The 12706-nt window shown below is 40.2% G+C and overlaps 1 protein-coding gene across 2 annotated transcripts; it reads left to right on the forward strand.

The window, feature by feature from the left end:
- Positions 1-523: 523 nt before the first annotated feature.
- mmaa (metabolism of cobalamin associated A) lies at positions 524-12074 on the forward strand. 2 transcript variants are annotated; one of them, XM_028019091.1, is made up of 7 exons: positions 524-594; positions 858-1254; positions 2102-2224; positions 2298-2468; positions 3891-3976; positions 6012-6161; positions 9371-9658. In XM_028019091.1, the coding sequence occupies exons 2-7, from the start codon at positions 861-863 to the stop codon at positions 9656-9658; spliced, it is 1212 nt and encodes a 403-aa protein (XP_027874892.1). In that variant the 5' UTR covers positions 524-594; positions 858-860. The 2 variants fall into 2 exon arrangements, with proteins under 2 accessions (XP_027874892.1, XP_027874893.1); XM_028019092.1 differs by lacking the exon at positions 524-594 and having other exon boundaries at positions 861-1254; positions 9371-12074.
- The last annotated feature ends 632 nt before the right edge of the window (positions 12075-12706 follow it).

Genomic DNA, 12706 nt, shown 5'->3' on the forward strand with positions numbered 1-12706 from the left:
CGACAAATTTGGTCAGATTTCACTTCAGACAGTATAACTGAACATCTGGTTTCAACAGTAAATAAATAAAAATAGGAGTCTAACTGTAGTAGCAGAGTATTAAAAGAATTCTGACAAAATCTTTTGAAGTAGTTTACTAGGTATTAGAATAAAATACAATGAATAATTTAAAAAAAACTTAATTTGGTCACGAACTCTAAAAATTGGGTTGCAGTGTTGTAAATTGCTACAACAAATAAAAGTTATTTTTGTTTGGATGTGGCGCTTTAGGAATAAAGTTGTCAGGGAGTCTCCTGGTTGCTGCACATCGTTTTCCTCCGCTGCCACCTAAAGGTAATGATTGCGAATTGCATCCATTTAAATACTTGGACTTAAATATTTTTGCCTGTTTATTTAAGACATTTAAAAAAACTAATATTTTTACAAATGAAACATAAAAGAAAGTTAGATTAGTCTAAAAATATATACTTTTTAAGTCATTTGCTTGCTTTTTTCGGAGCATTGAAATGACGTCACCGGAAGCCGGAAAAGAATGAATTAAACGGGACTGACATGTAAAGTGTTGCACCTCTGAGCGGCTGGTGCGAGGTCACAGTAAGTTCGGTCTTTGGTGTTTATTGATATTTCATCTGAGAAAAAAAAACACTATCACAGTTTATGTTAACTTATCAACGCACATGCTAGCATTGAGCTTTAACCGTTAGTTAAATGTGAGGTTCATACGCAGCCGTTAATGAACATAAAACAACTGTTTTTGGAAACTTAGGCGGTGTTTGGTAATATCGCCCAGAAAATGTGATGTTTACCATTTTTTGGTGAGACTTTCAGGTGGTGGTTCATGTCTCATTTTCTTCCAGACAATGAGACGGTTAGGTGTTCGTCTCCTCCGCCACTTCTACCGTCCTCCGCTCACTGGTCATAGGCTTCTCCATCAGGGGGGATTCTTAACAGGTTACCTCCCGGGTCACAGCAGCATTATTCCGGGTTCCGGCTGCCACATCCACAGGAGTGTGAGCAGCACTGCTGTCAGCCAGCACATCCAGGCCCTGAGTGGGCCCGAACAGAGACTGTTGGATAAACTGTATGATGGACTAATCTCTGGACAGAGGGCCTCCCTGGCGGAGTCCATCACGCTGGTGGAGACCCAGCATCCCAGGAAGAAGGAGCTGGCTCAGGTGTTGCTGCAGAAAGTGCTGGTCTTCAGGAGGGAGCAGGAGAGCAGAAATGGAGGAAAACCAGTGGCCTTTAGAGTAGGTGTGTGGTACAGAGGCAGCAATGATGCTTTTCCATGCCAACACATAAATAAGAAATAATGTCCTTAACACCAACAAAGATGAAGGAAGTTTATTCCTATTCCAAAGAGTTTAATATGATGGTGTATATCATATTACACCAATGTACCTTACATAAAAAAGGAGTAAATTTCAATTTGAAAACATTTATATTTGCCTATAAATGTTTTGATAGGCAACAATAAAACATTTATAGGCAACATTCAGCATCCACCAAATAAATGTTGGTGAAGTATTCAGTGAGCTGGAAAAAGGGTGCATCTGCAGATAAAATCTTTTAATATCAACTTTTGGAAAGCTTGGTCTTTCTGCTTAATTAGACAGCAAAAGGTGCTTAATGTGAGATTTTTTTTCTTACAGAATTTGAATGAGGTTAATAAAATATTGACACTTGAGTTCTGTGTACAACACATTTACAGAGTAAGAAGTTTTTTAATCTTAAATGCAAAAATGCTAAAATTTTGCTCTGAATATATTGGTAATGGTCTTTAAGAGTCTCTATGCTCCAGTTAACGATTAATCGATTACTGAATTAGTTGACAGTTATTTCAATAATTGATTAATCATGATTAATCTTTCTGCCCTGGGTCATTATGTTAGAATTTCTGCCTTTTATACAAAAATAAATTTCTTTTAATGCCAAAGCATTATGTTTAAAATAAAATGAAGCACTTTGTTATTTGTATTGATTTCACAGTAATAAGGCATGTTTTATGTAACTCAGTTTCTCCATCAGGCTGAAAAATGTTCTGATCTATACCACAGCTTTACTATAATGTTGATTAATTCTCTACTTGTTTTTGGTTTAGGTTTATCTGGCCCTCCTGGAGCTGGGAAGTCGTCATTCATTGAGGTGGTGGGAAAAATGTTAACTGGACTGGGACATAAAGTGGCGGTGCTGGCTGTTGACCCGTCCTCCTGCACTTCAGGAGGTGACAAATAAGAGTTCAAATGTGGTCCTTCAAAATAAAATTCAAGCTCTAACTAACTGAGTTCTGGTTGCAGGGTCTTTGCTAGGGGATAAAACTCGTATGACTGAGCTTTCTAGAGACATGGACGCTTTCATCAGGCCGTCGCCGGCTTCAGGGACGCTCGGCGGCGTCACCCGGACAACCAACGAGGCCATCGTTCTTTGTGAGGGAGCAGGATATGACATCGTTCTAGTGGAGACTGTTGGTAAGGCAATCTATAGTAAAGCCACATAAGAAATTGAAGCGTAATTGTCATTGTAATTTCATTTAGTGCTGAAATGATTAATCGATTATTGAAATAATCGTCAACTAATGTAGAAATCGATTAATTGCTAACTGAAGTATACCCATTTGTTGAATGAATAACACACTCATAACAATAGTTAAGCCAAAACTGTATAAAATATATTTACTTTTTGCATTTAAAATAAAAACACATTAGTCTGTGAATATGTTTTAGTCAAAACACCTCAAATGACAGTTTTAGCTTCAACCAGTTCAAATTCACTAAAGGAGTGCTAGGTTACTGCATTTAAATATTTATTTTATTATTTTAAAAAAAACAATAACATTTTGTTTTTCATCTTTTAATGTATTTTATTTTTACTAAAATTGGGGATTATTTATTGCGGATGTTGAACACTATTTCAATTTAATCCAGGTATCCGCACATCCCTTAATTCATTTATCTAAAATTAAGCCCTTAAAATTAAAATTTATTAAAAAAGTAAGTTGGCCTTTAAACCCAGGTCTTAGATTTTGTCTTCACACTACTATTTAATCGCATATTTTCAATGTATTTTATTTTTCGCGGTTCTTTTCTGTCAGACACTCAGACGTCTTCATTGTGTTGTGACTCGAGACCATTTAAGCTACCGCTAACTAGCTAGCTAGACTGTTTGTAAGTGTCATGGGTAAGTGCAAATTTATTTTTGCCTGAACAAAATTCTTACATTTCTGTGCAGATATAGGTCTTAAATTCCATGATAATGGTCTTAAAAAGTATTAAATTTGACTCACTAAAACCTGTAGAAATGTTTTTCATAATTTCTGATATGATATAGCTGGCTATAGGTTCATATTATTAGCCTGAAAAGAGTTTTCTTATCAGATTAAAGAACACCTGGTAAAAAGGATACTCCAGCAGATGGGTGGCTTAATTGTGCAAACAAAAATTAATAGTTTTGTGTTATACTGATTTGGTGAAAGTTGTTTTGGTTCTTCTTGTGCTGCAGAACAAAGCTAGGATTGACAGTCACAGGAAGTATTTGTAACTGTTAATACACACTTTTCGATCTTTAGTGATACTCGGACAGTTTGGTCACCAGGCCCCTGATTTGCATATCAAGGGTAAAATTTATTCACTGAGAGGAATCTCAAGTTTGTTCGACTTCATAAATATTCATTTATGATTCACCCAAACAATTCCTCAGAAGAACTTTTTTCCTTATCCACTTCTTTATTTGCTATTAAGACATTCGAAGTTGAGTTTACAATGCAAAGAAATACAACATTTTCTCTGTAGGAGAAGTTTTTATGACGTTTTGGTGCGACCTTTTGGCTTTTTTCAGTGAAAGTTAAAGTTCTGGTCTTGCATTACTGACTGAAACATTTTTTGCTGTTTCAGGTGTTGGCCAGTCTGAGTTTGCAGTGGCAGACATGGTTGACATGTTTGTGCTTCTGATCCCACCAGCAGGTGGCGATGAACTCCAGGTCGGTGAGGAACAACACACTGAAACAACAGAACATTATTTATCTGTTATCTATCTAAAAAAAGGTTTTTGTGTTTTCCTAACAACTAGCAACCGCTACGGGTTCAGAAGTTGTTTTTACAGTTCTTACAGATTTTATGTCACTGCATTTCATCTCTGACTTTAATTTCATGGTATGTGAGTGACTTAAACGTAGAATGTCTCTTGTTTTAGGTCAGTTGTAATTAACCAAGTTATTTCTATTTGCTAAATGTCACAATAATTAGAGAAAAAATATGTTTGCCCATATCTACATTCAACTAAACACAGCAATAGCTTCACCAGTAGAAGAGTAAAGTTTTCGCAGTGGTTTAGCTTGATGTATCAGGTTATAATCATAATCTGATAGATTTGGAGACATTTTTCCAAATCAAGATGTGAGATGTTGACTTATCCTACCTTCAATGCTGAAAAGGTGCAACAACTAAGTATTTAAGGTTGTTTACATTTAATCAATCAGCTTAAAGAAGATTTTGATAATTTATTTTCTTACTGTTGAATTATAATGGAAAAAATGGGATTTATTCTTTTTTTTTTCTTTTTCATTCGCACCAAGCTTGTTAAAATTAGAATGCGTGTGCATTTTTCCTTCTGTAGAGTTAACATTTTTGTCAAAACAGACGAGTTGATGATGTCTTATTTGCGGAAGTCTAGGTTTGTTTTGCTGACAAAAACTATATGCTAATCAGTTTATTAATTAGGATAATTAGTGGCTTCATTAGGCCAGCTCATTATGATTCATATTGTTGTGATTGAGGTTAGACAGGAAGGTGAGATGACATTCGTTTTGATTATAGTAGAAGTTTTTTCATTAGAAACGTGATGCAGACTTAAAATCAGATTGAAGAATTTATTAATACTGAAACAATGTTAGAAAAACAGTTAAAACATGTTTTTAATTACATAATTTTAATGCAATTTGGTATAATTGCTAACCACTTCACCGAAACAACTGTATGCTTTTTTTTTGTAGAGAACATTAAGTGTTTGTTGGGAAATATTTGCTATTTTTAGATCTTAAGAAGGCGTTTCACACTGTCAGACATTACGTTCTTCTGATTAAACTTATTAAAATCTTTCTATGATGTTATATTGTGGCTTAAGTCCTGCTTATCAAACAAAACTCAATGTGTCACTGTAGAGTGGCAATGAAAAGTGAATAGTATGGAAAAAATGCAATACCAGTGGAAATATTTAAAATGAGTAAAACTGCAAATACTAAGATCTTTGTAAACAGTTATTGTTGGGAGGAAGGATCTAAGATAATGCTCCTTTGTGTACTTATGATGCAGCAATCTGTAGGAAATGAAATTAGCATTATGCTAACTGTTGTGTTTATGGCATTACTGTACATTCATTAATATGCACTATCCTGTTTAAATAAAATATATTTAAATTCATCTGTAACAAAAGTGAATATAGTCTTTGTAAGATCATATAAAGTTAAATCACTGTTTGCCCTAAGAAGAAGAAATGTTGAGAGGAAATTGACTTTTTCATTATGTACACAAAACTTATTTTATCCAGTACTGTATTTAAAGCTAATATTCTTAACATTGAATTTATATTGCTTCAAACCTGCTGTGTTGGTAATAATTTGAAACCACAAAAAGAGTTTGAGCTCAGACGAAATCATGTGTCATAACTTTACTGTCAGTTAATAAAAGCCAAGAAAACATTTCTTGTACAAAGCTGCAAATTGTTTTTCTTAGAAAGCAGCTTCTGATAGCGCTAATTATAACTACAAAGATAACATTTTTAACAGAAATGGCATACAAGTTTTAATTATTGTAAAATGTAAGTGTTATGCAGAAAACTTTGGAGTAACATTGAAAACTTATTCTTAATTTCCATGCCTATATTCTGCAAAAGTCCTTTTTGTTAGAGTAACAGTTAATTATTTCAACTTAAACGATCCTGAAAACCATTATTCTTTCAGTCTGTGCACAGATCTGTCAGAGTTTATTTAAATAACTTTCAAATGATTTTCTGTCCAGGGCATCAAGAGGGGCATTATTGAGAGAGCCGACTTGGTGGTGGTGACAAAGTCAGATGGAGATCTGGTGGTGCCAGCCAGACGGATCCAGACCGAATACACCAGCGCCCTGAAACTGCTGAGGAGACAAACCAAATCCTGGAACGCCAAGGTGAGTCTGCGTGAGGAGACGATGGCTGCATGCATGTTAGCCGACACTGGAGGGCGGAAGAAAGGTTTGACAATAACGAAGACGTAATAATAGTATTTTTCATGCTCCATCTCAGCCTTGACCTTGTTCCTTTCTTACTAAAATCCTTCATTTTCAAACAACAGCTTCGTCGCTTCCGTCACCATCAATTTTAGCGTTTTTCCACACCTTTTCCCTTCAGTGGAGTCTGCTGTCTTCTCTCATTTTTAACTCACTTCGCTACATTCAGTCTTGCTTTGCATGAAACAACAAACATCTCAAATGTTTTCATATCCTTAAACCTTTACACATTTTGTCACATTACAACCCTAAAGTTTTTATGTGGTAGATCAATATAATAATTGTGAGGGTCTGCTGGGAACGTCTGGCGGAATCCCCTGTGAGACGGAGCTTTAACTCCCATCTCCGGCAAAACTTCGAACACGTCCCGGGGGAGGTGGGGGACATGGAGTCTGAGTGGACCGTGTTCCGTGCCTCCATTGTCGAGGCGGCCGATCGGAGCTGTGGCCGCAAGGTTGTCGGTGCCTGTCGCGGCGGCAACCCTCGAACCCGTTGGTGGACACCTTCGGTGAGGGATGCCGTCAGGCTGAAGAAGGAGTCCTATCGAGCCTTTTTGGCCTGTGGGACTCCGGAAGCAGCTGATGGGTACCGGCGGGCGAAGCGGCATGCGGCTCGGGCAGTTGCTGAGGCAAAAACTCGGGTGTGGGAGGAGTTTGGAGAGGCCATGGAGAAAGACTTCCGCACGGCTTCGAGGCGATTCTGGTCCACCATCCGGCGTCTCAGGGGGGGGAAGCGGTGCAGCACCAACACTGTTTATAGTGGGGATGGTGTGCTGCTGACCTCTACTCGGGACGTTGTGGGCCGGTGGGCAGAGTACTTCGAAGACCTCCTCAATCCCACCAACATGCCTTCCACTGAGGAAGCGGAGCCTGGGGACTCTGGGTTGGGCTCTCCAATCTCTGGGGGCGAGGTCGCCGAGGTGGTTAAAAAGCTCCTCGGTGGCAAGGCCCCGGGGGTGGATGAGATCCGCCCGGAGTTCCTTAAGGCTCTGGATGTTGTAGGGTTGTGTTGGTTGACGCGACTCTGCAATATCGCATGGACATCCGGGGCAGTTCCCCTGGATTGGCAGACTGGGGTGGTGGTCCCCCTGTTCAAAAAGGGGGACCGGAGGGTGTGCTCCAATTATAGAGGGGTCACACTCTTAAGCCTCCCTGGCAAGGTCTATTCAGGGGTCCTGGAGAGGAGGGTCCGTCGGATAGTCGAACCTCGGATTCAGGAAGAGCAGTGTGGTTTTCGTCCTGGTCGTGGAACACTGGACCAGCTCTACACCCTCAGCAGGGTCCTGGAGGGTGCATGGGAGTTCGCCCAACCAGTCTACATGTGTTTTGTGGACTTGGAGAAGGCGTTCGACCGTGTCCCTCGGGGAGCCCTGTGGGGGGTTCTCCGGGAGTATGGGGTACCGGGCCCTTTGATACGGGCTGTCAGGTCCCTGTATGACCGGTGTCAGAGTCTGGTCCGCATTGCCGGCAGTAAGTCGGGCTCGTTTCCGGTGAGAGTTGGACTCCGCCAGGGCTGCCCTTTGTCACCGATTCTGTTCATCACTTTCATGGACAGAATTTCTAGGCGCAGCCAAGGTGTTGAGGGGATCCGATTTGGTGGCCTTAGGATCTCATCTCTGCTTTTCGCAGACGATGTGGTCCTTTTGGCTTCATCAGATCGTGATCTGCAGCTCTCGCTGGATCGGTTCGCAGCCGAGTGTGAAGCGGCCGGGATGGGGATCAGTGCCTCCAAATCCGAGGCCATGGTCTTGAGCCGGAAAAGGGTAGAGTGCCTTCTCCGGGTCAGGGGGGGTGTCCTGCCCCAAGTGGAGGAGTTTAAGTATCTCGGGATCTTGTTCACGAATGGGGGAAGAAGGGAGCGGGAGATAGACAGGCGGATTGGCGCAGCGTCTGCTGTCAAGCGGGCGCTGTACCGGTCCGTCGTGGTGAAGAGAGAGCTGAGCCAAAAAGCGAAGCTCTCGATTTACCGGTCGATCTACGTTCCCACCCTCATCTATGGTCATGAGCTTTGGGTCATGACCGAAAGAACGAGATCGCGGATACAAGCGGCCGAAATGGGTTTTCTCCGTAGGGTGGCTGGGCTCTCCCTTAGAGATAGGGTGAGAAGCTCAGTCATCCGGGAGGGACTCAGAGTAGAGCCGCTGCTCCTTCACATCGAGAGGAGCCAGTTGAGGTGGCTTGGGCATCTGGTCAGGATGCCTCCTGGACGCCTCCCTGGTGAGGTGTTCCGGGCACGTCCCACCGGGAGGAGGCCCCGGGGAAGACCCAGGACACGCTGGAGGGACTATGTCTCTCGGCTGGCCTGGGAACGCCTCGGGATTCCCCCGGAGGAGCTGGAAGAAGTGGCTGGGGAGAGGGAAGTCTGGGCCTCCCTTCTGAAGCTGCTACCCCCGCGACCCGACCTCGGATAAGCGGAAGAAGATGGATGGATGGATGGATCAATATAATATTGTGCATAATTGTGTAGTGCAGAGGTCTGCAACCTTTAAAATCCTAGAAGCCATATTTGCCTTCAGTCCAGCTAAATAACACGTTTAGAGCTGCAAATGTCACAACACCTTTTAAAAAAAGAAAACTATTTTTATTTTTAAAGAACTCCATTTACTTCAAATTTTTAGTTTTTAAAATAAAGAAAAGCATAAAACTTGCCGAAAAGAAGATGGATATGTTTCTTTCTGAAATGTATAGAAAATGAAAAATGTACGTAGCAGGTAGAGTATCAAGAAATTTGTCTCAGGTAAGTGTAGCGATACTTTACATTACTCAAGTAAAAGTAAAAAGTATGGTACAGTTAAGATATCCTGTACCATGTTCCTTCGTTTCAAATGTTCCTTTGAAATGAAGGAACATTTCAAAAAGTTACTCAGGTAACTCACATTTTTTTGCAACTATGTGCTACTCTGCGTATTTTTCACATAAAATCACAACTAAATATGTAGACTTGTGTGCTTGTCATGTAAAATTATTGAATAAGTCTGGATAGTCCTTCATGGCGATGTGTGGAAGGAGGTTCAGACTTTTTTTTTTTTTTTTTGTCAAACCTGTCAGATGAGTGAGGGTTTTAATCCACGTCTGTGACCCGGTCCTACCCCTCACAAATCCCCTCCTCAGGTGGTCCGAGCCTCCGCCCACACCTTTGAGGGCATCCCAGAAGTCTGGGCCAAGATGGAGGCATACAGGGCAGCCATGTTGAGCAGTGGCGAGCTGCAGGGCCGGCGGCGGGCCCAGCAGAAGGTCTGGATGTGGAGTCTGATCCAGGAGAACGTCCTCTGGCATTTCCAGAACCACCCGGCCGTCAGAGGGACTCTGCCCCACCTGGAGCAGAAGGTCACCAGGGGAGAAATTTCTCCAGGACTGGCTGCTGACCTGCTTCTCAAATCTTTCTCAGAGTCATCGTAACATGACGACCAACAGAACGTTTGAGTTGAACAAATCCCTCGTGGCCATCGTCGCTGCGCCCCCTGTGGTCAAGGAAGGCAGCACGGAGTGAACTGCTGTGACTCTTTGATTTGCACAAAAAGTGTTTTTAACTTTTCTGAGACACAACCAAATTCTGATTCATTTTTACTCTTAAGTATGATGGCATATGAATGCCACCCTAAGAAAAATAAATTAATACAATTACGAGAATTAAGTTGTGCGAAAACAGTCATAACTTTGAAAGATTAAAGTCATAGTACTTTGAGAATACTCGTATGAGAATAAAGACGTACAACTAGAATTAAATTGGAATATTTTCAGAATAAATTCGAAATAATACGAGAATAAAGTTGTAGTGTTACGAGAATAGTCATATTACAACTTTAATATGTCATTCTTGAAATATTACTTTTTGAAACATTACAACTTTATTCTCATATAATACAACTTTAAGCTTGTGTTATTTTGACTTTTTTCCCTTACGACTTTATTCTTGTGATTTTATAACTTTATTGTAATTTTATTTTATTTTTTCTTAGTGTGGCCCTAATACTTTGTCATACGTAAGAGGTGGTGGGCAAGGTGTATCGTTACATCTCCATGGCAATAAGAGTAAGAAGTGACTAAATAATGAATCTGATAAAGTTTTAAAGTCAACGCTGGTCCAGTTTTCTCTACAACATTAAAGATTCTCAGTCTTCAGGAAAAAGGTCCAGATTTTGAGGCTTTTCTGCTCCCACCCCTTTTCTATTCACTTTCATAAATTGGGTTCTTTACAGCTTTAAATTGAGCACAAAGAAAACAATAAGCTAAACAAAAAGAGGCTTCACATATAAATAATTATGACCCTGTTGGAGCTGCTATGGACATTGTTTTATTGTGAAAATCTTTTACAGATGTTTTAACCTGATTGAAATGGTTACATAAAAGACAAATGTGAATCTTAAATCAATTATTTAAGTGTTTGTAATAGAAATTGATGAAGCTTTTCATCCGTTATTGGAAAGAAGGGGAGTGGTCAAAGTTACTTGCAAGCATTTTACTCTTGGGATTTGGCTTTTCCTCTGCCTGGGGCCAAAAATACCGGGGTGAGGTTCTCTGTAAAAGACTACGGCAGACTGATCCTGCCAAAATTGACAATAAATATCGAAATAAATGAATGGATTCATAAAGTAACTCATGTAGGAAATATTAGATCTGAAACATAAACAAAAATAACTAACTTATTTGATTATACAATGACAAGTTATTTCATTTTCAACAGTATTATTTTAACGTTGCTATCTGTTTTCTTAGTTTTTTCTGACCGTTTTGTTTATTTACGTAGATTTTGTATTTACATTTTCTTTTATTTGCAGTCGCATCTCATTTCACTTAAGAGAAGTAAATTTAGTTGCACTTACTGTAGATTGAAGTCTTGTATCATTAGATAACTTTTTTGGAGAAAAAGATGGACCCAGAAATATAGTGATGGGGTTCTGCACTACAGCTCTAGACTTAATTTTGAGTTTAACCTGAATAAACAGGGCAATGTAAACTGTATAAAAATGGGAAATGTGTGTTTTAGACTGAATGATTCGATTAGCTTTTTAACACGTCTTTTCTTGGTTTAGTTCAAAGAATAAAGAAGAGAAGTCATATTAAACACAGACATAAGTGTATTTATACAACAATAAAGTATTTATCAGAGAACTCTGCACCAGTATAGTATACTTAAATACACCAAAAGCTTCACAAACCTGGTCAAACGGGTAAAAACAACACAACTTTAATTTGTTCAGTCAGTCCAATGTAAAATAAATTGAAACTGAGAAAAACAATAAACTGACAAACGTTCTTTCAAATAGTTCAGAAAGTATAAATTAGGAATTCTGAATATAATGTAAAATAAATAATAAAGGATGAGTACAGAATTTATCGAATAGATCTGCTGATCCAGAATTTTTTTCAATATCAGGACTGATGCAGATATTGATAATATCTAGTTTAGGCTCTTTTTTTTCTTCTGAATTAGACATGAAGCTGTGCGCGAATACTCAATTTATCAACACCTGATTCTGTATGTAAAATCCTTGAAATTTTCCCCCCACTAGAGGTCTCCCAAACATCACCCAGCACTGGGCTCATTACCCTAATGACGGGACACACACCTCCCAAACCGCCCTCCCCTTCCCAACGCCTCTTGTCCTCCATCCATTCTTCACTGAGGTTGCACAGGGTGCCAGGTCACTCGGGGGTGAAGACATCAACAGCTGCCACTCTCCTGGAGGACAGACTGTACTGTAGTCCCTGCTCCCCTCCTCCTCCAAGAAAAAAAAAAAAAGAGTGATTCCTTGAACAGTACAAAGTAAAAGCAGGCAGCTTTTAGCCTGTCTTTGTGTATTTTAGGGGGAAATTATTGGGTGCGTTCGGTTATCTGTGCCCGTCCTTGCCAGGCTGCTGGACAGACTCCCAGGTCGCTGCTCATTTGCTCCCGTCTGCGTACGAGAGGAAGAATGCCCCCTGAATGCAGATGGATTCATTAGGTCTGAGTAACTCCCTTCTCCTCCATCATGCTGACAGAAACGCATACACACTGTGACTGCTCTGGCTTTGCAACAGGGTACAGTGAGTTCTGCAGATCTCTCTCTCACACACACACAGGTATACACATAGTTATCTCCAGTGTAAACAACACCATGCGGTTTCGCTAAGAAAGATTTAATCAACTGCTGCCGGCTCGTGTTCGGCCATTTTAGCCTAAACACAGAGTCGCTGCACATGTGTTTAGCATTTTGCTGGATCTCTTGAATGTAAGCAGAGGGATAGAGACTGCTTCTTTGATGAGGTTTCTCATGTTTAATGGACAGAATTAGAAAGACGGTGTCAGCAGTCTGTAGGACAAATCTAAACAGAGCCTTCGTGCTGTTTTCATTCTAGGAACTCTGCTCCCCTCACAAAGCCTCAAAGTCTGGAGAGAAAACCCTGAAAAACTGGATCTGCTAAAAATGTCAGAGCTGGCATGTTGTAGCCTGGAAACACATCTGT

The sequence above is a fragment of the Xiphophorus couchianus genome, chromosome 5, assembly GCF_001444195.1.
Source record: "Xiphophorus couchianus chromosome 5, X_couchianus-1.0, whole genome shotgun sequence".
In the NCBI taxonomy this organism is placed as follows: Eukaryota; Metazoa; Chordata; class Actinopteri; order Cyprinodontiformes; family Poeciliidae; genus Xiphophorus; species Xiphophorus couchianus.

What these genes read in the sequence shown, in the direction of transcription:
- mmaa (XM_028019091.1), top strand. Translation starts at nt 861, where the DNA reads ATGAGACGGTTAGGTGTTCGTCTCCTCCGCCACTTCTACCGTCCTCCG. An exon ending in GTCCTCCTGCACTTCAGGAG is followed by an intron (nt 2,225 to 2,297) that starts GTGACAAATAAG and finishes TTCTGGTTGCAG; the next exon opens with GGTCTTTGCTAGGGGATAAA. An exon ending in CGTTCTAGTGGAGACTGTTG is followed by an intron (nt 2,469 to 3,890) that starts GTAAGGCAATCT and finishes TTGCTGTTTCAG; the next exon opens with GTGTTGGCCAGTCTGAGTTT.